Below are 27,992 nucleotides of genomic sequence, written 5' to 3' on the forward strand. Positions count from 1 at the left end.
ATGCACTCACCTCCTAGAGACCAGGCTGCCATCATGCTCTGGAAGCTCGTGGAGAATGTCAAGTACGAAGATATCTATGAGGTGAGCCTACACCCCCAGATGCATCTTAGAGCTTTGCAGATAGAGAATTTGAGCTTCTTGACACCCCAACTGATATATATTTTAAAGATATTTACTCGCAGATTTCCGGCCGGGGTTTTTCAGCTTTCTCTAACTTTTAGAAAAGCTGGTTTGGGGAGACTTCGCTATTCTGGAAAAGGATTTTAAGGTTGAAATCTGACTACTTTAACTTAGGAGATTTCTCCTTTTTTCCTTTATTTTTCTTTCTCTCTTCCTCACCGCCCCCCCTCCCGCCCCCTTTTAGGCTCTGAGGGGGAATGTGGTGCTACTGAATGTGGGCAGAGAAAATAGAGACTTGATAAAGGCAGAAGCTCTCCTCGTTTTGAGTGTGGGAGAGAATTAGATTTTCAAGCCTCATTCGTAACAGACTCGGGCTTTTAATTTTTATTTTCAATAAAATCTCTGAAATCGATCACAAACGGATCCACGTAAAGGACGGAAAACTAGAAGGAGCGAGGTAGAGAGACGGATGGATGGATGGATGGCTGGATGGCTGGATGGAAGGACCGACGGATGGATGGATGGATGGATGGATGGATGTCGATAGAGCATAAGCCAAGGAGCCGTAGCAGCCAATTTTTTTCTTTTCTTTTTTCTTGTGTTTTGCTTCTTTGAGGGTCAGTGCATCCAAACAGAGGTCGCAACCGACTCGTGTTTGGGTGTTCTTAACGAAATTTTCTGCCCCCGTTCAGTGCGCACCGTTCTCGAGCGCCGAGGCGAGCGCAACTCCTCCTCGGGCCAGAGAGGTGGCCCCGCGCCCGCGGGCGCCCGCCGGCTCGGCGGGGCCGGGGCCGGGCCGGGGCCGGGCCGGGGCCGCGCGCGCTCTGCCCTCCTCGGTGTCGGCGCCGGGACGCGGCGGCGGGGCGGCTCCGCCGCTCGCGGGCCGGGCGGGGTCCGGGCGGGGCGCGCGGTCGGACCGGGAGGGAACAGACGGCGGAACCTCGCTCGGGGCAGAAGAGGGCCTGGGGACCCCGGATTAGAGCAGCCGCGGGAAGAGGGCTGGAGCTGGGGGGAGAAGACTCCGAGGAGACGTCGAGGACGAGAAGAAAGAAAGAAAGAAAAAGTTGGAGAAAGGCGAAAAGAAAGGCGAGGCAGAACTAGGGGGAGGGGGAAGGTGGAGGCTGGCGAGCCGAGCTCTGGAGCGCGCAGAGGAAAAGTTGGAGAGGCGGGAGGAAGGGAAACAAAGTCCCGAGCGAAGCGCAGAGGCGGCGCGGGGCCGGGCGAGCCGGGCGGCGGGACGCACGGAGGCTGCCCGAGCCCGTGGGGGTCAGGACGCGACCTGGCGGCCGCAGGATGACTCCGGAGAGCCCGCGGGGAGCCGCCTGGAGGATACTAGGAACCGGCTACGCGCGGAAGCGGCTGGGCAGCTGCCCCCGAAGCCGCGGGCCCAGCCCTGCCGGGCAAACTGGGCTCCGCGGAGGCTCGCGCGGGTCCCGCCGCCTGGCCGCGTCCGGCGCGCGCCCCAACCCCCCAGCTGGGCAGCCCTAAATCCTAATTTTGGGGTGCGGGGAGGCAGATAGAGTAGGGGCCAAGGAGGGGGGGGAGAGAAAGACAGAGAGAGAGAGAGAGACAGAGAGAGAGAGAGAGAGACTATGAATTCGTCTTTCTGCGGAACGATTGGGGTTTTCCTTTCCTCTTTGTGGTTGTGTATTCACTGTAACGAAGAGCCGCGCCTCCGCCTGGTGGGGTTTGTTTCGGTTCGGCCTCCTTTTCTTTCTCTAACAGGCGAGATAATGGTAAAGTCGAAGGCGCTAGAACTCCCTAAAGAATGTGAGCGCCCGACGTGGGCATGACACTGGCGGGGATGGGGCCCGGGTGCAAATAGCTCCGGGGATGCATAGAGGGATTTCAGTGGCTTCTAAAAAGTACGCTTGGCAAAAGTCGATCTTTATGAAAAGTAAATTGGTTTAATGGGAAAGGAGGGAGAGAGGGAAGAAGCGGGGAGAGAAGGTGAGGGAGGGGTGGAGGGGCGAGAGAAGGGAGCCCAGGAGGAGGAAGAGAGGCGAGAGTCAGAAGCTTGCAGGTATTCCGAGCCACCTAAATTTGTGCTCAAAAAAAAAAAAAAAAAAAAAATAGGAGAACCCTTAACCGGGGGAAAGGAGCCTATTTAAGTCGGGAAGGTTGAACTTTAACAGAAATGGCAGTCAAGCCAGTTGAACGGGTTCCTGAAACATCCAAAAAGGTTTTCTGTTGCCCCCGGCTTTGCCTGGAAAGGATCAGTTTAGTGTACCTGAAGATTGATTGGATATATTTTAAATCGAGGTAAAAATGGAAGAGGGTGCGAGCACTAAGGAGAGAAAGGCTGCCACGGGATGAAAAGCTCCCTGCTCCCCTCTGTCCTTTAATAAATAAGCATAATTTCCCATATTCAGTGGAAGTCTGCAAACGTCACTGTAAACAACCAGGCCCACTGGTTTACTTTTCTCTCCCCTCCAAATGATGAGGCAACGCCTTTCTATTTTGCTTTTTAATCTGCACACAAAGCACCTAGGGCGATCAATTCTTCCCATTAGGAAAGTCCCTCTCAGGAACAAGGACACCTACGTTCGCTACAAGCCCCCAGCGATGCTCTCCCTCACTGCCTTGTCCAAAGGAGCAGGGGCTGCTTTACTCGTGTCCCTGGCTCAGTTAATTGAAGTTCTGCCTCTTTCCTGCTAAACTTTTTCCCCAGTCTGCCTTTGCCAGCCCCCTCGTCTGATTACATCTAGTAATTCTCCACTGAATGAACGTCATTTACAATAGTAGGGGAGCTCTGCGCTCGCTGCTGCTTCACGCTCCATTTGTCCTCCATTCTCCCTTTAAAGTACTCGTGTAATATTAATAGTCATGAATATCAATTATTATGAGGCGGTGTAGGCAAGCGGAGGGAGGAAGGGGCGCCGGAGCAGTCTGAGCCCAGCTTCGGGTGGAAGAGGACTGCATCTGGAGCCCCAAAGAACAGCAGAAGAAAAGAGGCCCAAAAAGACAGCAAGAGACCGATGAACAGCTCTGTCTGTGTGTGACAGGCATCGCCAATCTTGTTTGGGGGTTGGGAGGGTAATTTTTTTTTTTTTTTTGATGGCTTGTCCTGGAAACACCTCAAGCTCGGCTCCTGTGTCCAGCTCATTTCTCTGCTGGACTCCTTGATTTTTTTTTTATATCATTGTTTGATTTTGAGCAGTAACCAGGCTTTTTTTTCCAGATGTTAGTCCACACCTATTCATCCATGGTGAGTTTGGATTCACATTGTACCAGAATTGCATGCTCCCTCCTCTTACTGTCTCTCTGTCTCTCCGTCTCTGTGTGTGTGTGTGTGTGTCTGTGTGTGTGTGTGTGTGTGTGTGTGTGTGTATGTGTCACTCTCTCGGTCTCTGTCTTCCTTTGAGCGCCTTTGGCTTGGTAATTTAGCACCATAATTGGACGAGGCTGCAGCTGCTTCTCTCTGCATTGTGTGTTCTCCTTCTGAGCTCCAGGAGTCAGCTGGGGAGGGGGGAGGCCGAACAGGAAAACTTTTTATTTGCCACTGCAGTTTGGAAATTTAGGTGACTTATTTCTCCAAAAAGAACCATGGGGGACTTTACCATGGCTTTTCCACAGAGGAGAGGGAGAAACTTAAACTCCCTTCGCACACACTTCATCTCCCCCACCTCCTTTCACTTACTTTACCACTCCAGATAGGACCAACAATAAGTTGTCTGAGCTTTTTCCCCTCTTGCAAGCCCAGCTCCTTCACTTTCATGCCCTGGAGTACAATGGCATTGGATATAGAAAAGCCACCTCAGAAATAACTCCTGTGAGCCACAGCTCAGCTCATTTTAACATGGGCTCAGGATATGATCTCGAGTGAGATCCTGTTCATTCAAACACGATTTAAATTATTTAATTCCTCTTGGGGAGGGAAGGATGACTGGAAACTCAGATCAGGCAGATTCCTGGGAACTCCCGAAATGATCAGGTTGTGTGGGGAGCTCCAAGTCAGCCCGCTGGGTTGCCAGAGGAGGCAGAAGTTGGTTTTGAACAAGGAGGAACAGCACACCAAATCGTATGAAGTTTTATTTGTTATGCTTTTGGTCCTCTGGAAGCATTAGGAGAAATAGTTTAAAACACTGAAAGGAGTAAGTACCATATGTAAGACTCCTGTATTTTTAATGAATTAAAGAATTAAAAAATTTCCTCCATCCACAGTGACTTTGCCCTCACCCATTTGCTGACTTTGCACTCCCAACAGAAAGCTCAGATGTTGGTTAAGTGGGTGATTCTCCCCATTCCCCCCACCCCCAGCCTCGAGTTTGGAATTACTGAAATCTTGTGCCCTCTGAGTCAACTTGGGAGTCTAAGTTTCAGCCTCTTGCTTCCCCTGTTCCAAGAAGAACCTACCGGCTTCTCCATTTGTCGCTTGTATTTTTTTTCCTCTCTCTCTCTCTCTCTCTCTCTCTCTCTCTCTCTCTCTCTCTCTCTTCTCTCTCTCTCTCTCTCTCCTCCCTCCCCCTCTCCCTCCCTCCCTCCCTCTCCCTCTGTCCCTCTCTCTTTCCCTCTGTTCCTCTCTTCTCTTCGCTCCCAGGACCGGCACGATGGCGTCCCGAGTCACAGCTCCAGGCTCTCCCAGCTGGGCTCGGTGTCCCAAGGACCTTACTCGAGCGCCCCGCCGCTGTCCCACACCCCATCGTCAGACTTTCAGCCGCCCTACTTCCCGCCCCCCTACCAGCCTCTCCCCTACCATCAGAGCCAGGACCCCTACTCCCACGTCAACGACCCCTACTCCCTGAATCCACTGCACCAGCCCCAGCAGCACCCTTGGGGCCAACGACAGCGGCAAGAAGTGGGTTCAGAAGCCGGCTCTCTCCTGCCCCAGCCTCGGGCCGCCTTGCCCCAGCTCTCCGGCCTCGACCCCCGGAGGGACTACCACTCGGTCCGCCGGCCGGATGTGCTGCTGCATTCCGCGCACCACGGCCTGGACGCGGGCATGGGTGACAGCCTCTCGCTGCACGGCCTCGGGCATCCCGGCATGGAAGACGTCCAGGTAACCACAAACAAACAAACGAAAACGACAATAAGTAGCAAATGTCCAGCGAGGGGGAGGCAGCTCTGTGTCCTTTGGGGCAGGTAATTTTCAGGTTTAGGCCAGGACCAGCTGGACACGACATATAAACCTGTCTGTGTATACGGAGGTGGTTCTACAGAGGCGGTTTTTAGAGGTCCAAATATGAAACCCAAAACCACGAGAAATGAAACCATGAAGGAGAAATATATATGTGTGTCTTCATAGTTTAGGATCAGAATCAAGGCTAAATGTTTTTGTCTTGCCTGAGCCAACTTCCTGTTTGCTTGTGCTTTGTGTGAACAAGCAGGGTACCCTTCCCAGCCCTCCCCAAGCGACAGTGTCCCAGAGTGAGCCTGACCCACTGACTTGGCACATAAAGATGCAGACACCTAGGGGCTTGGATTGCAGCAGCAGCATGGAGGCAGCGTCCTCAGTAGGCTTTAGGGGTTTCTGCTGGATTTGCAAAGACTTTGTTAAGCATGACAATGCACATTGGGGAAAAATACCCATACACTATGTTTGTCCCAGCCAGATCTCACTTTGAATGTCTCATAAACTGTAGAGACCTTTCCCAAGATAATTGAGTGCCAGAGTCATCACCCAAGAAATGGAATATTTGTGGGGAGACACCCAGAAAGCCATAATTCTGTTTGGGAGCCCATGAGAATACATACCATTGGGGAGATTCTTTTCACCTTTTGGTCCATTAAACAACTCTGGAGCAATATTTTCTACATCCCTCTCCAGACCTTCCCCTCCATTAAAACCTTCCTCTCCCCTATGCCACCTTCCCAGTTGAAGAGTCATCTCCTGTTTATATCTTAAAACAAAAGGCTCCAAACACTTCCCCCACCCACCCAGTATCCCATCTGCAACCTACACAATGGAGCCTGATTTGGTTGAGAATACTTGGTTAAACTAAACAAAGAAACATCAAAGAAATGATTTCTAAAGACTGTCTGGGTGATTCTGAACAGGTCTCCTTTTGTTCCCCAATTTAAATAGTCTCCAGAAAAGATAAATACGGTTGAAAGGTATTTAATTGAGACTTAAGTCACATTGGCATAATTGTATATATTATGCATCATTTTAGACATACCTCTGAAGCAGAGGAAAATGAAATGAAACCGGGAAAAGGGTGCCTGAGTCCGTCTTTATCTTGCTGGGGGGGGGAAAGGTATTTTTGAAAAGTTAAAATGTGGTGACAGCAGCAATGCTGTGTGTGATAGTTTATTGTTTTAAAGGAAATTCAGTTGTTATTTCCAAAAATGACAGAATCACCTGATTTGTGGCTGGATTTACCCGGAGTAATAAGAATGATATTTTTTGTTGATTTAACTGAATTTGACTGTCCCTGTCTGGAGATATTGCTTCTTTCAAAATATGACATGAGAAAGAAAATATTTAATAGTTTTTTTTAATGCATTCGGATAATGTGTCTGGGGGAGGGGAGTTTTTAAATTAACCTTTCTGAGTACGGTTCAAAGTGCTAGATAATGAAAGTGGATCAACTCATCACCATTGCTGTTGGCAATGTAACACTGGCCTTATCACCACCACCCTGAGGGCAGAGGGGCTCAGGAGACCCTACATAGGAATTCTCCCCAAAGAGGGAACAGATTTCTTTAGTTTTATATATTTTTTCAAGTTAGAATTGTGAACGGTTTTGAGTGTCTGGTCAAAAGGCCAAAGGCAAGAGGAAAATAGGGCCAGGTCAGGGTGCTTTTGGGAGAACACTCTTGTGGAAGCTTCCCGCAGCCGCAGAGTTGTGCCCTGAAAGTGGACAGAACCCACCGGGCAGGAGAAGGTGCAGGCCCAGGTGCTCGCATCTGCCCGGCTCCGCTCCTGTTCACCCCATAGGCATATCCCAGACCATAGCCTGGCTAGGTAGGAAAGCCAGGGCGGGAACCTTCGCTGGACCACTGTCCAGGCTAAGGGATCCGGGGGGACTCACCCCGCGCCTGTCCCAGGACGTAAACTACTGGGATTGAGCTGATCTCTGACTCCTCGGCGGTGGCAGACCTTCTGAGGGCCGGGTGTGCTTGAAGTGACCTGGGGCAGGTGATAAAGACGACTCTGAAGAAGTACCTAGGACTAGACCTCTGGATGGGGAGGCTACACCGCCCCATCCGCGAGGATCCACTTCTGAGTTAGGGATCTGGAGCGGCGGGGGAGGGCGGCCTAAACTTGCAAGAACCGAGCGGGGGTTTCCTGAAGCTACTGACTAGATCGGTTGTGCCCGACTGGTCTGTAAAAAGGACTGAGCGTGCCTGGGCTGGGATCCTGGTCAGTTTTCCATCTCGCAGCCAAGGGTACTCACCTGGGAGGGATGTTGTGCGACCCAGACACACACGCGCACACACACACACAAACACACGCACACACGCACGCATGCACATGGCCACCGCCCGACCATGAGAGAAGAGGAGGAAAGCTAATTAACCAAATGCTTCTAATATTTTTTAAATGAAACTATAAAACCCTGTCAATTTCTATTTCAATTTACTCACAGGGGCTATTAAACTAGCAAATCGCTGTTTGGGTTCTGGGTATGCTACATTTCACTCATTGTGTGTGTGTGTGCGTGCGTGTGTTTGTGTGTGTGTCTGAGTGTGTGTGAAAGTGACTGTGTATGGTGAGGGGAGCAGCGGTAAGAATTCAGAAGAAAAAAAACAAAACAGCATCAGAAAGAAAGAGGGACCGAGCTCACACCTCGTTTGGAGTTTGTTTAGTTGCCGTGAACACCTCTTTCTTCTTCCAAGCTTTGCTCCCTTACCTCTCATAACCTTTACCACCCATGAGTATAAACCTAGCGTTTTATTAAGGATGTTAAGTCACCCTCCCCAACACACACACACATGCACACACACACATACACACACACCCTAGTGTCTTAAAGCAACCCCTGGTATCACTTTTAACTAAAGAAGTCTAGTAATTACGAGTCTGAGTTGTTTTTCTGCGCTTCCGCATGCAGTCCTAATTAAATCTTTACGATCCTCCCTGTGACGATTAAGCGCCAGCATGCTGCGTGAATATCCTGTACAAGAACCCAGCAGGCGGCCGTAATTAGATAGAAAATCAGACAAGAGCCTTCTCATTAACTACCACAACTACCCCACGTCGCTGATGAGGCGTATATACATATTTACGCAGGGACGTGAGGGTGAGGTGTGGGGGCACACCGGTCCCAGCCGGTGAGATCGCGGGTCTCCCCGCCCACAGGCACAAGACAGTGTTTCTGTCCTGCGTGGACACGCCACCACTGTAGACACGTGAGCAGAGACAGTAGTGAATCGTGTGTGTGTGTGTGTGTGTGTGTGTGTGTGCACGAGTGTGCGTGGCGGGGTCTCTGCAGGAGTTTCAAAGGTACATGAAGTATTTTATTGAAAAGCTTTTTACTGGTTTCTTAAGAGGTCCATGGCATGTTGCAACATGGGAAACCGTTCTTATGGAGAATAACAATTTTCCTCACCTTTCCTAGAACAGAAGACTGACTATTAAAAGGAAAAGAAACAAATTAACATGCCCCCTCCATGATTAGATCATCTCATTTCTAATGTGCTGCTTGTTTGGGGTAGACAGTCTCTTCCTTGTGATGAACACACACCCTGTCTGGGGCTACAGCATGAGTGGGTGGGAAATGCTGTGAAAACACAGCCTCACTCTCAAACCCTTTGCTCTCTACTCCTCTGTAGAGTGGATGACAAATTGGCCCAACCTTAGGTTTCTAAGGGTCAAAGAAAGCAGCTGTACTTATCAGAAAGGCCTAGCATTTATTTTCCTTGTGGGATGAGGGGAGAATCCATTGCTTTTGGATGCCCTGGGATGCACAGCCAGAACTCTGTTTTCCATGCGTCCTGACAGTCGGAAACTCATTCCAACAGTTATTTCCCCTCAGAAGTGCTGCCAACACCCAGGGTTGAAACTCTCTTTCTCCGGGATGAAACTGTAGCACAGAGGATGAATACTCCCTGCCATTACCTAGGTGCTGACTGAGAGGATCCCAGCCTCTCTCTGTCTGTGTTTACTGCCTTCCTAACAGGTGTGCTCCTTGCTGGGAAGCAGCAGCAGCAGGGGTGGGAGGGGGAGCAAATTGCGCAGGTTCCCCCAAGGGATTGTCATTGTGCAGCGAGAAGTTCATAGCACACCGGGACCTGTGTGGACTGCAGTGGGTGTGCTATCCTGGCGCTTGCAAGCATGTTCCTATGTGTTGCTGTTTGCATTCCATTCCAAATTGCTCAGACTTTAATTAAAATCCCATAATGTAAACTATTATGTATTTGCAAAATGACTCTGGGGTTAAGATGCACTGGGATAGAATTGAAAACAGAAATTGCTCTTACTAATATTGGTGAAAATCTTTCAGCTGTTGCCAAATCTTCTCAATTCATAAGAGCAAATAATATAGAAGTTTATGTGTCTATGTAATATCTATGGTTAATATAATAACTAAACCAATACTGCATCCCAGATGTCTTCACAGTTTCCTTTTTTCCTCTTCTTCCATTGGAAGAATTTATAATTTGGGTGAATTTCATTTCTGTGTCGATTTGGAGGTAATAATGATAATAATAAAACCTCCCTTTGTGAATTAATATAAATGGAAATAACAGAAACTCCAGTTTGGAATGACATGATTTATGTGTGCGATTCTTTAATATCCAGTCAATTTGAATAGTGATGTTTTTATATTCACAGTCAGTTGAAGATGCCAATAACAGCGGCATGAATCTATTGGACCAGTCTGTCATAAAAAAAGGTATGGATCATCTTCCCACCACCCCTCAAATATGCAAAGTTTTCTTGTGCAGTCATGTCTTTGTAATTAGTTTTCACTTGGGGGGGGAATTCATTATTTTATAAGATACAAATATTTGTTTAGAATCACAGGACAGAGGCTCTCTGAATAGGTGAAAGGGCATGTCAAGCAGAAGGAAATGAGTGTGGGGAGGGAACACTACAGGCGAAAACCCAGAGGAGAAAGATTAGAGGCATAGCAACTTGCCATTTTTCTTATAGTACCTTTGGTAACAATCCTAGATGCTTCTTACGCACTTGAACTTCCATTACGTATGAAACTGGTTGGAAAGCACTGCTTTCAAAAAGGTGTTATAATTATTTCTTTGATAACTGGAGTTTACTGAGTTAAACCCCTGTCATTGAGAAAGGTCTTTCCTTGTTTTCTTGTATTTGATTTTTTTTTTTGGTGGTAATTTTGTTCCCAGTTCTCTGTGCTTTACGAGTTGTTTCTTCTTTTTTTAATTGTGCCAAATGTGTTGCTAAATATGCGCATCCTGAGAAGCTGAGACAGCCTATGCACATTTCTAAATCTTCCTACATATGCATTCATGATTTAGTGTGACTGTGGAATCACCCCATACTGTTAAAGGGCATGTGATATTAACAAATGTTTGCAGTCTCTTGTACAGCTGTAAGCAAAATAATTAACTAATTAAACTAATTAAATGTAATTACAATAACTCATTTCGGGCGTATTGCAGCTGCTTAATTTTTCCCCCTCTTCTCTGACAGTCACTGAGAGAATGCCTGGCGATTAGTGTGGCTGCCGAAAGGCCCGAATGTCACTCACATGCCACAGATTTAGGAACTTGAATGTGTAAACTGTGCAATCTTTAATTATCACAAGAACTGGTATTTGGAGATACACTTGTAACTACTGTAACTCTTTCCCATCACTGAGGGAGAAAGTCTGTTTGGTGTCATCAACCCCCAGCTTCAGTCATTTATGATTCACTTGAACCACTTGACATTCCCAAAAACAATTACAAGAAAGATGATTTGGAAAGTAATCCAGCGTCAAACCGGTAGAGTAGGGGGGCTGTGGAGTAAGGATTCCAACCAGTGCAAAGGATTCTAAATTTTCTTCTTTCATGAAGGCAGAAAAAGTAGCTTTGAGGGGCAAGCGGTGGGAGGGGGAAGCTGTACTTGAAGTGTTACCATCTGAATTTGGAATGGAACATCCTGAGGAAGAATTGTAGAAGGTTTGGGGCAAAACTGCTTATTTGAAGTGTTGCTCCAAACATCTCCCCCTCTCTCCCCTTCAGATGATATCTTTTAGCTTTGTAATGCCAGCTTTGGGGTTTGCTGGGCCACCCTGGCTTGATGCTTAGATGTGCAACTGTGCTGACAGCTCACTTTCTCCATTTCCCCTGGGGTCTTCCCTTTAGGTTAATTGCTGTTTGATTGGTGGATGGGGACTAATCAGTAGGGAGGTGCTACTCCATTGACATTTTTGTTTTAGTTCCCTCTCCCTTTTCATGGAAACCTAGAGCCTCCAAACTCAGGGCTCTGTATCCTAGAAACAGCATTTGGGCTAATGGTGGGCCATGCCCACCAGAGGCCCAATCAGAAATGTTAATAATAACGAGGCCAATGAAAATATTTGGAACTTAGCTTGCCTAACAGAATGGAGTTGAGAATATTCTTAGATGTGGGATATTTTGGTTTCAGAGCTTGTATATGTTTGTCAGTGAAATATAAATATTTATGTGTAAGGGTAACTCCAGGAATAAGAAAAGGAGAATATTGACAGCAATTGCTGGCTCCGTTTTGGAGACATGGAGTATTTTTTTTTAATCACCCCCAAAAATCTTTTTAAAAAATGTACAACCTAAAACATTTATGTGACACCCCATCCATCCCCAGGCACTTTATTGATTTAGGGGGCATAATAGGAATATGAAGTGTTAGGTCAACTCCACCATTAATATTTCAGATATTTGCCTTATTACATGAAGAAAAGATCCTAATATCATATTTTTGTCTTTAGAGAGCCATGGGCAATATAGGAATAAATGGTTGATTTATTTTTCTAAATTACTATGAACCACTTAAAATAAGGTCATGGGTTCATTCATTCCTTTCCACCTCCCTGGTGCCCCATCTTTGTCCTCTCCACCTTTAGGAGGGATATGTCCAGGAGATTAATTTCATAAAAGAGGGGGTGAGAAAGTTTTCTGAACTAAATATTCTAAATTCTATTGCGTGTTTTCCAGTGGGATTTTAGAGATTTTTTTTTTTTAATTCTACCTTCTTAATAAATAAAAGTGTAGTCTCCAACTTGCTTTTGGACATCTGCCTCTGTGTTTATGAAGCCAGAAGCCTTCAGCATAAAGGGACTCTCTCTCTTTGCCTGTCTTCCATGCTTTCTCTCTCTTCCTCTCCCTCTCTCATTATGGAAAACCTAAAATTTAACCAGTCTAATTTTTCACCGGTGTTGATATCACCCCATAGATTATAGGGTAGCTCGCTTGTTATGTTTGCTATCTGGGTTTAGCTGACATTTCTGAAGTAATTTAGTTAAGAGGAAATGAGTTGTTCCCAGTAGAGAGAGCAAACGAGTGGAGTGAAGGTAGCCAGCGTGATAAATGGCTCTTTCATTTGAAGATCTCCAGAGCTCGTTTACGGCTAATTTTCTGTATTGGCCCCCTTTGAGCTATTAATGCAATCGGCAGGGACCGTGGCCCCTCTCCTCTTAGCTGCCCCATTAGAGCTCCCATTAAGCTACGAATCTCAACTCCATGGCAGAAGTGGGGGGAGTAATGAAAGGTGCTTTTTAAACTCTCCTAATCTAAACCGGCAGAGGGTGGTTAATACGATTTGAAGGGGGCTGGTCAATGAGCAATCAATAAAGTAATAATGAGAAGGATTCGGTACATTAACAGTCTAAAAATCCAACGAGACATTAAAAAATCATTCTTAACTCTCACTTCCATTAAGATTAGGAATCTGGGCTGGGGGCGGGGGCGGGGGCGGGGTGGTGCCCAGCTAATGTAAATGATGACTGACACCATTCTGTATATAGCCTCCCTTAAAAACAGGCTCACCTAGGCATTAAGAAAAAGTTTTTGGTGCAATCATAGGCCAATATGCCATCAATTTGACACCTTAGACAGCAAAAAATATGCTGGGATTTCTTGGAAAGGCTAGCGTGGCTGGAGTCCAAGGTTAAATGTTGTGACTGTGGGGCATTTTCATTGGTCTTAGGGATATCCTGTTTGGTTAGTTTCAGTTCAACCTCCCTTCTCTCCCACTTTTTTTTCCGTTAGTTCTGGCCCCTTCCCCACATAAATACTAAAATTGGTGTAGATTTACTTTGGGGGAGGGAGTAAAGAAATGGCCAATTTCAATTACAATGGGTTCAGTTGGGATTCTTCCTTCTAACCTAGAAGGTAAAAACCAGGTAGAGGCAGGAGTTTCCTCTCAAAGGAAGAGGCTCATTTTTTTTTTTCCAGAGCTGAACTGGATCCCAATAGATTGTGCTCAACTAGAAGCTTTGAGATACATACCAGTCACCCAGGGAGTAATCAGAGTTCATAGAATTTCAGTGCTGTAAAGGTTAGAAACCCTTCTTCAACCTTCACATCCAACCTACCCCCCAGTGGGGAAATTCCCCAGCGTGGAAACTGAGACAAGAGAAGATAAATGACTTGCTCAGTGTCCCACAGCCCAAATGATGGAACCCAACTCATTTTCCAGCCTCTGAGACTTTGCCTGTAAAGTATGCCAAGACTGGGTGTTTGTAGCTTTTCTTTTCTTTTTTCTCTCCTTTCTTTCTTTCTTTTTAATGTTTCAGCTTTCTTTGTGGGAGCCCTTTTATTTTTCTTCCCAGGATTTCAGGGCTCATGTTTATACATGACCATATATACATGTGGAATAAAATTTGGTCCCCAGGTAGATGAGAATGCAAGTGTGAGGAAGTAATGTTGGCGAGAATTATTTCCAGCATGTTCAGCCTTATGGAGGCTTCCCTTTCAGAGGGACATACTCTTAAATCTATTAGATGGGTTCATTTCTTCTCTTTTTCTTCCCACCAACACATCAGACCCATGGAGGGTCTGTTCCCAGTCAAACACAAAGATCTCAAAGCTCTGGTTTCACATTTAAGTTAATTTTATGGGGAATACACAATGATGTAAAAGATATAAATAAAAATAAATTATTAAAATAATAAAAGAGTGCAGATGAGGCACTGGCTTGTTAACACTTTGATTCCATTGTTCATCTACTAATGAATAATATTTTATCTAATCGGTTGTCTTTTCTCTCTCTTGAATAAAACTCCAGTTGCTGTAATGAAATGTTCATTAGTTTTTCTACCTTTTCTCTTCTCCCCAATATAATGCAAGAGAAAGGGGAGAGAAGCAAGTTACATCCAGAAGTTGGTCCTGCTATCCAACTGAGAACTAAAGAGAAAAAAAAAACAGTTTTAATGTATGCACAGAAAATTGTAAACATGTAAAGAACTGAAAGCTTCACACTGAGTTTTGCTATGCTCCATTTCCTTACCATTTCCTGCTGCCGCTTTAAACCTATCTTAGTCATCTCTGGGATCTGTGAGCAGGAACAGTGTGCTCATAATTACTAACAAATCAACCGGGCCCTGTTGCTCTCTGGGTTTATTGATAAGCTGGAGCAAAGCATAAGGGAAAAGACAAAGAGAATAAAATATGGGGTTAATCAGCTGAACTAAGCAGGTGTAAGAGTGGAGAGGAAAGTAGGAAACAGTGCCATGGACTTGAAGGGAAGTTGGACCAAGAAATGTGTAGGGTCTAATCTAGGGGACCAGTGCTAAGGCCAGAGTAGGAGAGAGGTTTAGAACCTGAGGATGAGTAAGTAGAGAATGGAAACATGATTGATACTTAAATTAGAAAATGGGAATATAACCTAAAGCATGCCTGCTCAAATAGTCTGCTGGGGGGGGTGGGTTTGGGGACTCCCCCAGGCTGCAGTGTGCTGACAGAAGCTGACTGGATTGGTGCTATTTCGGTGATAATGTATATGCAGAATGGTATAGCCCACCGGAGGGAGCAATTTACATGCCCCAAAGGAACTAGCTCTTGTCAGGTAAATCAGGCAATTAACAATGGTGAAATTAGAGGGCAGGTTATAAAGTGTCTCCAAAGGCCTGGCTTTTCAAGAGATTTGGCATCAGGGACAGCAGGTAAAATTCTAATCCTCAGGAGACATTCAGTTATCCAGTGTGGGATGCAGAAACTGAATTTTCTACTTCCAACTTTCTTTGGTTTCTTTTAAAAAATATTCCTTCTAAATAGCATTTCAGTATACAGATATTTTGGCAATTCAAGGATGAGCGTTTTATAAAATTTATTTCTATAGTTCGTCCCATGTAAGAACTACTAAGGGTCATCTATATCTGGGGGAAAGTTTTTTTCAAGGTATCTAATGCCAGTTACCATGATCATAAATTGTTTTATAGTACTTGACTATGAATCTGAAATATGGAAATGACTGCTGTGAAGAGTAAGATAAATTAAAATAGATGCAAATGTTGTGTAAGGGAATTAAATAACAGGGTGTTCCCACCCCAATCATTGTCTAGTCACTTTAACTCCATATTTTCCTCAAATTTAATTAATACTCACACTTTGAATTTTCAGTGGTTCACTGTCCAATGGGAAGGAGCTTCATTGATGAGAATATGATGAAGGGAATTAACAAAAATAACCCTTTCAGTGTGTGTCCCCACCACTATATGGTGCAGATCCACTTTGTTATTTTATATCATCATCTGTCCTGAGACAAGGTTTTAAGACTCCATGGACAGATCCAGAAATCTAAAAATATCTATTGAGAAGCAGCAAAAGAGAATGCTTGAGTCTCCCTATCCATTTCCCAGGAAAGCCCTTTTATTAACAAAGAGTTTGTAAAGGGTTGAATACAATTCATAGTAAGTAAAAGATTGGGAACCTACCTAGCTATTAGGAGTCTCTAAACAATCCAGGAGGTCTAAATGCTGGAATCTGTGCCAAAGAGTATAAGGTGTTACAAAAATACTCAGTGTTGGTAAATCTGTTCTATCCAAAGGAGATTATATGATTTGTTTGACATGTAGAGTTCTAGGCTCCAGATGGTAGAAAGAGCATATCATTTCCTTATCAGGGTTATGGGATGAGACAGTGCTTATTTAAAAAGGAGGAATTAAAGCTTCCTTTTCCATGCTAGATGTGTGTTTCATCTCCTGGACTGGTGATCAACAAAATGTTTGAAGATTTGAGGGATTCATATCTGAATTAAAGAAGCTAAGGTATAGGGCATGGCAGAAGTGGCCAGCCCAGTGGCTTTTAGAGCCTGCAGATAGAGAATGGGCTTCAGAGGTATAGAAGTCCAAGGGAGTGAGACTGCCAGGGAACCAAGAGGCTGACCATTCATTCAACTGTTCCTCATTCCCAGCCTTCTGATTCTTCTGAGACCCGCCTCTTCCTGAGGTGCAGATGACACAAAAACACAATTAAACAGAAATACAGGCTGGAGAGACTGAATGCGCCTGGGTAGCAGTGGCAACCAGCTGTCACCTCTTATTAACTCCTGCATAAAACATACCTTGAGTGCGGTTTGTTATCAATTACTTGCCGAAATGAAACAACTGGGGCAAGGCAAGACCGCTGCTCATATGAATTAGAGTGATTGGTTGATTGATCAGGGCACCTGTTGTAAATCATAACTGCTCCAAACAATCACCAGCCAGTGCTTTATGTTAATTTGTAAACAAAATTCATGTCACTGCAGAATTGCTTTCACTGAAGAAAAGCATTTGGGTTCATTTCTAAATGAATCATTGTTAAGATGTAGGGGGAAATGGGATCCACTTTAGAGAGATGAGCAGCTCTTCCCATCTTAAAGATAGTACTTGGCTGTTCTTGGGCGAAGTGCCTGATAGGCTCTATCCTCCTGGTGCTCTCCCACAATGACCACAGATTTGGGTCCAATAAAAGAAGAAAGACGGTTCCCATGAAGACCATGGGTATTCCCACTTTATCACTGGTGGTGGGCGATCACCTTCAGGCCTTACCAACAAATGTCATTATCTTCAGGAGACATAAGAAAACTAGGATTCAGAGAGGTTCAGTGAGATGACTGAGGTCACACAGCTCCACATAATGGAATAGGATTTGCCTGGCTTCACAGTAAACTCTAAGTTCTAGATTGTGTGATTTCTTGATTTGTGTAATGAGAGGAGCTGTGGCAAGCGACACTCATGTCTACTATACAAATGGGGTAAGTTTCCAGAGGAGTGATGGCTTTTCCATTTGTTTGTACACAGTGCTCTGAACGCACCGCGGTCTCACTGGAACAAACACTTCCTCCTCCAGCTTTCCACTTGGCGCCTGTCCTGTGGCCTCGCCCCTGCGCACGCACGGACACATTCTATCAACCGGTCACCAGGATCGAAACCCGGTCACCTTTATGGCATATTTTTTCTCTCTCTAGTTCCTGTTCCTCCCAAATCTGTGACTTCTCTGATGATGAATAAAGATGGCTTCCTGGGAGGCATGTCCGTCAACACTGGCGAGGTGTTTTGCTCGGTGCCCGGCCGTTTGTCTCTTCTCAGTTCAACTTCAAAGTACAAAGTAACTGTGGGGGAAGTGCAGAGACGGCTTTCGCCCCCCGAATGCCTCAACGCATCTCTCCTCGGTGGCGTCCTCAGAAGGTAAACACCCCCTCCCCCCAAAAAAGTCTTTTAATGAGTGTGTGTGTGCGCGCGCGCGCGCGCGCGCATGCAGGAGCGTGTCTATGGTGGGGATTCGCGCTGATACCCAAGGCGCAGCCAGACGCGGTTGCCTAGCAACCGGGCGGTCGGAGCGCGCCCCCTGAGCTGCGCGGGCGGAGAGAGTCGGTCGCCAAGTGTTTCTGCCCGCGCGTGGAAACGCTGCCGCCAAGGGACCCACGCACTGCGGACCCGCGCTGCGCACGCGCCCCCTCCCGCCAGCTTCGAGACGCTGGGAACTTGCGCCTCCCTGTCCTGCTCCTGGCGCCCCTTTCCATGCATCCCGCGGGACACCTTCAGGGCATTGCCTAGCCTAAGCGTGGGGCCTAGAACCACACACACTGAGGAAAAAACACGTTTCGTTGAGCAGCCGCCTTCCTACCTGCACTGTACACTGATACTCGTTTGTACACTGTTTTGTACAGTTTTATTGTTTTTAAATGTTGTTGGCCGCCAACCAGGTTGATCTCACGACCTACCAATGAATGAGTCGTACGTTGAAAAACGGTTCTAGATCCGTAAGCTTACTTCAGTAACACCACCACCAGTAAGCACACTGATACAACTTTGGAAGTATTAATAATTATACCTCAGTACCATTCAGATGCTCTCCCATGTTGAAGGAAGATAATCCATAAACAAGTAGTGGAAAATGATTGGGGAAGTTGGCTTTCATCTTGACATTCAAAGTCTCCCCCAAAGTTCCTGCAAATGTCTGAACAGTTGTTAGTGTCCCTAGAAGAAGGTGACTTTGTATGAGATGAAATTTCCAAGGTAGCCTATTTTTTTTTAAAGATTTATTTATTTATGCATACGTGAACTGGGGTACAGGCCAGAGGTGTGGGGGTGTGAGAGGATTCACCAGAGACAGAGTAGGGAGCAGAACAGGCAGATTGACTGAAATGCACTGATGAAGGGTGCAGCAGGCGAGTCAGGAGAGGTCTGCTGTGCCATGTGGGTTGCTCCCTGGCTGGGGATGGAACTCAGGCTGTAGAGGCTTGGGGCTGCAGAGGCTGCAGACTGCTTCATAATGCTGTACTTAACTCCTTGCGCCACCAGGGAGGCCCGGTAGCCTACTCTGGGCATTGAGAGTCCTTTCTTTCCTAAAAGTGCCTATGTGAGTAGTACAGCAGGAGAGGGCAGAGAAATTTTTCTCCCTGTATTTTTGCCTGTATCCTCCCTACAAGGGACAGCCTTGGGCGGAGTTAAGGGTGTGACCCAGGAACGTTGTTCATTTTGAATCCTCTTGCTCTGCTCTACTTCGATTCAGTTTTCAAGTGAGTCCTTTCAGCTCCAGAGTATGCAAGTATCTTTCAATCATCCCCTGGGTATTTGAGCACCTGTGTATAAAACTTAGTATGAGATTAAGTGAGATAATCAGTGTAAAGTGCTGATCACAAAACTAAATTCCCTAAATTGTTTATACTGTTGTTACGATTTTCAACATCATTGATTTCATGTTTCACTGGAACAAACACTTTTAACCTGACTCCATTTTGTAGCAGCTCTTGACCCCTTCTGAGCAAAACCCACCTGTTTCAATCTGGTGCCTTCTCTCTGAACCAGTCTTTCTCCTCGCTCCAGCTAGGTTGTGTTTGCCCAGTTTCTGCTCACCTCATTGGCTCCATGACAAGGAAAGTGTGTGTGCATGTACAACTTCTACTTTCTCTGGACCCACAACCTACACTCTAATTATTCCCATCTGGTATCATTTTTTTTTCTCACGAGATAAAAAAAGAAAGCGACTCAATTTTTTTTATGCTCTGTATTGCAGAAATTAAGCAAACCTCAGCAAAGTATCAGCAAATAACTAAAAGGAAGGGGGAAAATGTGCTAACCTCAAGTTAAAACCTCTTCAAGCTCCACTGGGCTTTAGATTGCTAAGTCTAAACTTTGTTTCAGGAACACTCTGAGGTTAATCAGAATGTTAATTCTTGCAATTTCAGAGCCAAATCGAAAAATGGGGGGAGATCTTTGCGAGAAAGGCTAGAAAAAATCGGTTTGAATTTACCCGCGGGCAGACGCAAAGCAGCAAATGTCACGTTACTCACCTCCCTGGTGGAAGGTAAGCAAGACGTGTGGCCATTTCACGAAGTGGCTGAGCTTAACTGTAGGCTGAAGGCTGACATTTTACACGTTTCATGATTAACTGGAAATCATTGCGATTGTCGTGCCCTTATGAGTTGGATGTCAAGCGGCTGCTTGAGAGAAGTTCAAAGGTCCTTTTACTTAGAGGGAGCTGGCAATTGTAAAGAGGCCAAGGGACATGAAGTAGGGTCCCTAAGCTCCGACTAATGTTCAGGTCCAATCTCCAAGCCAGTGCAGGGGTCACCTCTGCAGCCACCTGCTGGACACTATGTCTGAAACACCCTCTGTATGAAATCTTGCAAAAGTCACTCTAAGCAGATCAACTCTATCTGTCCTTTCTTTCCAAAATTTTCACCTGAATCTTCAGTAATAGAAGAAATCTTCAGGAATAGAAAACACCTTGTCAATTTCTGAAATTATTATTGCATTTGTGACCCCTAATGGTTATTTTAAATCTCACCACTCACAGTTCTCAGTCTCCTACTGATTACCTGGGACTTTTTGTTATTGAAATGTACTTAAGAAAGCCAATAGGGCCTAAGAGAAAAATTGGAGGGAGGGTGAGGAAATGTGGAGAGGAGTCATGTGTGATCTTCATCATAGATTCATCAATTGTGAGTTAGAGTGCTCTACTTATACTAAGCACATTCTAATTTGTTCATCAGTTTGGAGTTGGAGATGATATTTATGGTATAATAAACAGGATCCGTTATACAGTCTAGAAAAACTAGATCTGCAGTTGAATTTGTGGGATAAGGAAGGAATGGGAAATTAAAGCCAGTAGGTTCTAATGGAGGAAGTTGTAGAATTTCATTTATTGTGGTTTTCATGTATTTTTATGGATGTGATATTATGACACTCCTGTGGGGAGTTGGCTTTTGGAGGTGGGACTCTTAGAATATTTATGCAGCAACCATAAAGTCATCACATTTATAGGCTTTGCACTTTGTCATCATTAAGGCAAAGTTGCCTGGCCAGACCTTACCCTCTAGTAGCAGCAGTCACCAAATCTTGCAGACCACACTTACTAATGGTTGACTCTTAGCCTGGGGATTTTACTTTTTTGCCCTTCAGGGAATTGCTAATATCACCATCCTCATTTTGAAAAGCAGTCAAGGTAATCTCAATCCCAAACAGGGATTTGGATGGGGCATGGAGGAAACCAGGAAACCTACAGAAATTCCAACATTTGGTTGACAGTTGTCAGCTTTCTGAATCATTTAAGCACAGGCCTGAAGTCTTTTGTTGTTAGTATGATAATGATGATTAAAAGGAAGTCATACGCCTTAAAAATAATGAAGCTTTGAGGTAATTCAACATACCTCTCTTGTGTTCAGGATCTTCCCTTGAACCCCTAAGGCTGTGCTTTAAAGGGTCATAATGCTTTTTTTAAAAAAAGACTGCTGAGTCCCTTAACTGAGGAACCCCTCGGATGCCCAGGTTTTTTATAGCTGCTCTGTCATCTTTGTGCAGTAGAATGTCCTCAAGTAGGAGGATGATGACAGGAACTTCCGAAGAGAAGAAATCTGAAACCTAAACAGCAGTGATACTGACAAGAATAATAAGTATTTCTTTGCTAGATAGAAATATATACTTATACGTACATATATACACTTGTATTAAGATTTTTTCCTGAGAAAATTATAGTAAAAGAAAAGATCATGCAAAAAATAGGAAGACTTTAAAATTTGATTTTAAGCAGGTGTGACAGATGCTTTAAAAACGGGGGGGGGGGGGGGAGGGCGCGCGGTATCTGACTTAGAATATCCAGCCATGACAACAGTTTAGGTGCAGTTGTAAGTTGGCTCCCCTGAATCTCTATGACCACCTTTCTCTGAAGGCAAACCTTTGGGTGTGGGAGATCTGAAGCTATTCAGGGAATCGAGCTAGGACTTGACTGGAATGATGATCAAGGAGAGGCTGGAAAGGGCGGGCAGCAGAAGCAAAGTCTGTGCCATCAACTTTAATTGTGACCTGAGAATCATTTTTATTTTGGGCATCTGTCTCACCTTTGCTTTTGCCCTCAACAGCTGGTCTCTTCAGTAAATTATAGCAGAGTTGACTGGGGCCCTTTTCCTGGCCTGGGATATTTAGGGACTGGATGCTATCATTATCACCTCTGCTGCTACCTTTTCAGGAGAAGCTGTTCATTTAGCTCGGGATTTTGGGTATATTTGTGAAACGGAGTTTCCCGCCAAAGCTGTTTCTGAGTATTTGAACCGGCAGCACACGGACCCCAGTGACCTGCACTCCCGAAAGAACATGCTGCTGGCTACCAAGTGAGTGTCCCACACCCCTAGACCTCACCCCTGACTCCTGTCCGGCTGGGCCATTTGCCTTGGGAGGAAGTGATGAAAAACAGCAACGCAGAGAAGGAGCTCAGTGGGTCCTCTGGAAGTGGCATTTCCTGCCTGTGGATTGCTGGCTTGGAAACCCTCCTAACTCCACCCCGTCCCTCTCCTGCACCCTCTTCACCACCCTTTCCCCCAGTTGATTACAGGCTATGGGTTTGTTTCAGTGTCTTTTATTTCCAATTTCTGGGGAGGATGGCTTCATTAATCTGAATCCAGGCTTTTTACAGTCTTGTCCACACCCCTCAGGGTGCCAGGCTGACATTTCCCTCCTGGGTCTCTGTTCCAGCTCTTCCCTTCACCTCTAGGTGTGTATTTCTGCCCCGGTTTCAGATCACCCCACCATATTCACACAGCCAGGGAGTGCTCACTCAAGGTGTCTATATGTCACCACGTGTACCCATCTCTACCCACAGCTCTAATTACTCCCTTTCCAACGTTGCTGTTTGGCATCTTCGTAAAATTTACTACAACTCCAGAGGGGAAAATAGTAAATCTCTAGCTAAATTTAGGTCTAGAGCTCATTTGAACTTTTACAGTGGGTTTTCTATTTATTTGATTTACTCCTGTCTTTGGCTTCGGTGTCATATTGTTGGTGTTTTATGGCCGGCTCAGGCCTGCAGTGGGCGGCGCTGCGTGCGTCCGCACGTTTCTCTTGCAGGCGCGGCCCAAACAGCGGAGCTCATTTATTTAGTGCTGCAGGACGCGGTTTGTTCCGTTGACAGCGTAATTTAAAGAAATATATGGAAGGCTGAAAAATCATTTGCTCAAATTTGTCCAGATGTTTTTGAGACGTGATTGGAATTTGATTGCCCCTTTCCGCAGGGTCAAAAAATATTAATGTCCCAGAACTTTAATTGCTTACAGACCCTGGTTTGGGCTTTGAAGATTTAAAATGTTTGACTCTAAGCATTTGTTCTTCCCAGTTCAGAATTTCCTTTTTGGCACTTTGGTAATGAGTACAAACTTAAGTAAAGACTTTAAGCATCTCTTCCAACGATCAAAACCTGGCATCCACCCTCTTTTTTAGAAGATTTCCCTCTAATGTACTAATTAGCAATATAATAGATCTTTGTCAGTAAATCTTCCTTCTGTCCCTTGCCCTGCTGCTGTCTGGTGGTGGGGGCCTTGCCGGTGCTTTCTTTATAAAAGAGTGAAGGTACTTTGGGGACAAAATAGAACCAGTGTATAAATTAGATAACAGGATTGCACAAATGACTCTGTCATTTCCCCCTAAGGAATGTTTGTAACTTCCTCCTTGAATGAAGCCTTGTGGCTTGTCTTAGGCCCGCATTTCTGAATCTGGATGTCAGAATCATCTGGCGGAGCTTTTTCAACGTATTTATAGACCTAGCCCTAAACCCTCTGAATTGGAATAACTGGAGGTGGGAGCCTGGATGTGTGCATTTGAACCCCACAGGTGATTCTGGGTACTTCTGGCTTAAGAACTGACCTAATGAGGTCAGGACTGTTACATATTTACACCTGGTTGTGAGGATGTGTGTGCGCATTTCAAATGGAGAAACCAGTAGAGAGAGGATATAGAGGGGTTGTCTATTTCTGTTTTCTACCCACTAGCCTTAAAACAAAAAATCCTTTCAGGGGCTGCAGAGGGTGTGTGTGTGTGTGTGTGTGTGTGTGTGTGTGTGTGTGTGGTGTGTGGGGGTGGGGTGGGGTGTGTGTGTGTGTGTAGCTAGGAGGTATTTTCCAACTAGTTAGGTACTGCTTCTCCTGGGAGTAATCCCCTAGGAAAGGATGACCCAGGATCTTTCACATGACCTGGTCTCCAGGTTCCTACCTCGTTTACCCCTTGGCCAGGTCAGGAAACACCAAGTTTGAGACCATCCCAGAAGAGCCTGAGGCTGGCATTCCATAGTTTTTCTTTTCTTACCACTCCAAAGGCTAGGTGGAAGCAGGCTGACAAGACATGTCTGCCAGTCTGCAAAAGGCTGTGGCTTTTGGGATACCATACCTCTGAGTGCCAGCCAAGCCAAGCCATTGGACCTTCAGGCTTAAAACGCTTCTGTCCACCTCCTATATTAAAAATCTCTCAAATAAGCTCAATCTATAGTTAGTCATGCAGGATTTCTAAGACTGGGAGATACCTCTAAATTGTAGGTGCCTTGAGGAAAGAAAAGGCTTCAGCAAATAAAAATCTGCCCTCCCCAGTGTCTTAACTATCTACCTTTAGGTTTTATTTAAACAATGTGGGGATCCTTTTATATTGACAGCAATGCTGTTGTACAAAGATTTTCAGTAGCCTACACTTGAAAGAAAAAGGTGGGGGTGGTGGTGAGGGAAAAATACCTCCCTCCCAAATACGCAGGTAAACAGATTTTTGCTTTGAGTGGAATCAGCATTCTCTCCTGGAATAAACAGTTGCTTGCCCTGGGCCATGCAAGGCTCCAGCAATCTGCTTCTGTGCCAGGGATAGGCTTATGGCCCAGGGGCCTAAATCTTTCAGGGCTTTTTGAGCCTGATCACCAAGAGGTTGGAGAGGCAAGGGAGAAGAGGGGAAAGGGATTTTAAAAGAACTGCCAGGTAAGCGTTAAATTTTACTAACTATTCAAAATCAAACGTTAAAGCCTAGCAGACTTCCCAAAGAAGAGTACCCGTGGTTCTGGAATAAAAGGGGAAGAACTAAAAGGGGGTGGGCGGAAGACAAGGCTTTGGGATGGAAGGGAGGCATAACCTCTCCACCTTCTTTCCGTCCAGTCCCAGCTGCTCTAGTAGGGAGAGCGCTGGGAAAGCAAACAGAGCGGAATCGCCCACATTAGCCTCGCTCTTCGGCTCTTGGGCGAGCGGGAGCCTCTGGGCCTGTGTGAGCGTCTTCTTTCTAATGCCAAAGACTGCGACTCCCAGCGTGATTTTTTTTTTTTCCCTGTCCTCTTCCCACCCCTTTGCAGGCAACTTTGTAAAGAATTTACGGATCTGCTGGCGCAGGACCGGACGCCCATTGGCAACAGCCGGCCCAGTCCCATCCTGGAGCCCGGCATCCAGAGCTGCCTCACGCACTTCAGCCTCATCACGCACGGCTTCGGCGCCCCGGCCATTTGCGCCGCGCTCACGGCCCTGCAGAACTATCTCACCGAGGCGCTCAAAGGCATGGACAAGATGTTCTTGAACAACACCACCACTAACAGGCACACGTCTGGGGAAGGCCCAGGTAGTAAAACTGGCGACAAGGAGGAGAAACACAGGAAATGAAAAATTTTTTAAAAAAAGGAAAAATGTTTTAAATACAAAAGGAAAACAGAAAAATTTAATTTTAGCTTTAAAATATTGGATTGGCTTTGGAAGAATTATATTAGGTAGAATACACATACAATCAAAATTTAAAAAAAAAAAAGCTAAATAACTTTAAAAAAAAAAAACTGAGGCGTACAACGGAGCAACAATACCGGTTCTCAGTGTCTATTTCAAGATACACTTGGAGACAACCGTCCGGATTTTCCACTTCGGTTCTTACGAGCTTAGTAATACTGATAATAAAAGAAAACCATGATTTTTTTTTCCCTTTGGAAAATAAACATAAGACTTAACATGAGAAACCGCTAACTTATTGGAAGAAATCGGAGAAACATTGTTGGTGTCGATGCTTTGAGAGCTGGTTGACTGAAACGCACGAACTTTTTAATTTTTAATATTTTTTTAGGAAACTCTCGCAGTCCCCAACCTTCCACCTCACCTCACCTTTCTCCCAGCCACCCTTTTCTACGTTACCCTCCCTTCCTCAAGCTGTCACGGGAATCTTCCGGGATGAAAATGAGTGTGGTTAGCCCTTTTGCATTGTGTTTCAGCCTCCTTGGTCCTCCTGCCCCCGCCCCTCCCTGCGCTCTTAACTCACCGCTGCCCAGCGCCCGGGCCCTTTGCATAATTAGGGAGGGTGAAGGCGGGAGGGGCGGGCGGCTCTCAACGAGAAGCTTGTCGTGGCTGCTGCTTTTGGTGCGGGCAAGCTGAGCTGAGGCTCCGGCGGCTGAGGCTGAGGCAGATCCAGACCAATAAGTTATAATTCAGACTCATCAGTTCCTCTCAGAAATGTTAAGCTCCCAGCCTTGCCAGCATCTGATACAGAGCATCTTGCATTTGTTATATTTGTGTCATCTGCCAATTTTAAGAACTATAGTAAAAAAAAAAATCACACTATGAATACGTTATTAGTATGTAATTCCTTCGGAGGGGTATGTACCATTTCATTCTCTTCTGTTTTCCAAAGCTTTGCCCGCATGGTTTATGAGCTTCTTCAAAGAGGACTCGGGCTTCCTACACAATCTATAAGGTACAGAGGAAAAAATCCGATCCCTTTTTAATCAAAGCCTGTGTGTCAGAATTCTGCAGGTGCACTTCTTTAAAGAAGCTCAAAGGGAATAATTTAGAAAGTGTCCAATAAGATACTGAAGCAGCTTTGAATCTAGTTCCTAACAAATACCTCACCATGGAATTCTGGGGGAGGAAGAGCTGCAAAAAAAGAATTCTAGGGGAGAAGAGTAAGGCATCTTATAGCCCAATATTTTGACAGCATTGCCTTCCCTTTAAATAGATTGCACTTCCTTGGGCTCTTTGGCTATTGCTGTTTGAACTTGAAACAACTTTGTGAGTGGTCATGGCAAGGAGGGTGGTTACCAGCTCCCCGCATTTCAGCAACAATTGCTTTCTTACAAGATGCTTTATGAATGAGGCACTCCCCCCCCACCCCAAGCCTTGCACTTGTTTTGGCATATAGTGGTAAAATAATGCAAAGTGAAAGGAGATGTATTTTGGCTTTGAATTTTACTGTCTGGATACGCTGGGACTATTCCCAGTGGATAAAGTTTCATGCATTTAATATCTCTCACTTCTGGCAGCTCAGCTTCTTTGGCGGGCTCCATTTGAGCATTATCATGAAATAAGATCTGGAACCCTTTGTCCCCACCCTCCCCAAAGAAGTGGGAAATCCCCTGGGGTAGGGGTGGGTGAGATAGGTCTCTAAATTTAGTGTGGATACACGCACCTCTTAAAGTAGACATTAGGACTTTTGCAACGTCCCTTGAAGATAAAGATCCAGATGTTCTGGAGGATTTACAATTAGGACTGGGACTCTCAGCTTTGCCTCCCCCAAGGGCCTTGGCCATGGCGGTGGGGGAGAAGTTGGAGGGTTGGTGTTTAGGAAACTGCTAAGAGCTTTGCGCGAACATTTATTTGAGGGAGGGAGTTAGGGAACTGGTTTTAGTTGCCCAGAGGGACCCATGTAAAGCTTAAGGTCACACCCCAGCCCTTCTCCTACCGCTAGATCCTCTGGGGGTCGCTGTGGGGGGTGGGGTGGGGTGGGGTGGGGGCGGGGAGGCGTGCAGGGCTCAGTCCTAGACCAACTGAGAGGAATACAAAGGCCTGGAACTAGACCTCCACTTCTCCCCAGCTCAGACGCCTGCGCCTTTGTCCGAGGGCCTGACCGCTTGCATTAGATGTATTCTGATTGCACAAGGCCAGGAGAAATCACACTGAAAACCATCGTCTCCTTTCCTTGCAGGGCAACGCGCCCCACGCGTGTGAAGTGCGAGAGACGCGATGGACGCGCCTTGCTCTTACTGTGCAGGTCCTGAGAGCGTGTGGGCCACTCGCGCCCAGTCGTGTTGAGGACATAGAATCAGCCGCTGGAGGGGCCGCGGGTCGCGGGGGCCCTTGCCGCTCTCGGTCTCACCCTAAGGGCTGAGGCGACCGAGAAAGCCCCATTCTCCAGTAGGTAATGGGGCGGCACCCCGCGGGCTGCAGGCGGGGAGGGAATCCTGCGCTGCGTAGGCGCTTTGCAACCAGCGGGCACGCTGGGCGCCTGTTCCCAGAGGGCGCGTGGCCTAGAAATGTCCAGGGAATCGGAAACTCCCCGCATCTTTGCCAGGAGGAAAAC

General features: G+C 46.0%; 1 protein-coding gene across 2 annotated transcripts; it reads left to right on the plus strand.

Moving 5' to 3' along the window:
• On the plus strand, positions 1–27,640 carry TFAP2B (transcription factor AP-2 beta). 2 transcript variants are annotated; one of them, XM_037520913.1, is made up of 8 exons: positions 1–81; positions 4,661–5,119; positions 9,842–9,902; positions 17,396–17,615; positions 19,619–19,737; positions 21,898–22,039; positions 25,018–25,277; positions 27,618–27,640. In XM_037520913.1, the coding sequence occupies exons 1-8, from the start codon at positions 1–3 to the stop codon at positions 27,638–27,640; spliced, it is 1,365 nt and encodes a 454-aa protein (XP_037376810.1). The 2 variants fall into 2 exon arrangements, with proteins under 2 accessions (XP_037376810.1, XP_037376809.1); XM_037520912.2 differs by lacking the exon at positions 27,618–27,640 and having other exon boundaries at positions 25,018–26,073.
• The last annotated feature ends 352 nt before the right edge of the window (positions 27,641–27,992 follow it).

The sequence above is a fragment of the Talpa occidentalis genome, unplaced genomic scaffold (assembly GCF_014898055.3).
Source record: "Talpa occidentalis isolate TD23 unplaced genomic scaffold, MPIMG_talOcc4v2.1 talOcc4.2, whole genome shotgun sequence".
NCBI lineage: Eukaryota > Metazoa > Chordata > Mammalia > Eulipotyphla > Talpidae > Talpa > Talpa occidentalis.

What these genes read in the sequence shown, in the direction of transcription:
- TFAP2B (XM_037520912.2), top strand. Translation starts at nt 1, where the DNA reads ATGCACTCACCTCCTAGAGACCAGGCTGCCATCATGCTCTGGAAGCTC. An exon ending in ACTCACCTCCCTGGTGGAAG is followed by an intron (nt 19,738 to 21,897) that starts GTAAGCAAGACG and finishes CTACCTTTTCAG; the next exon opens with GAGAAGCTGTTCATTTAGCT. An exon ending in AACATGCTGCTGGCTACCAA is followed by an intron (nt 22,040 to 25,017) that starts GTGAGTGTCCCA and finishes ACCCCTTTGCAG; the next exon opens with GCAACTTTGTAAAGAATTTA.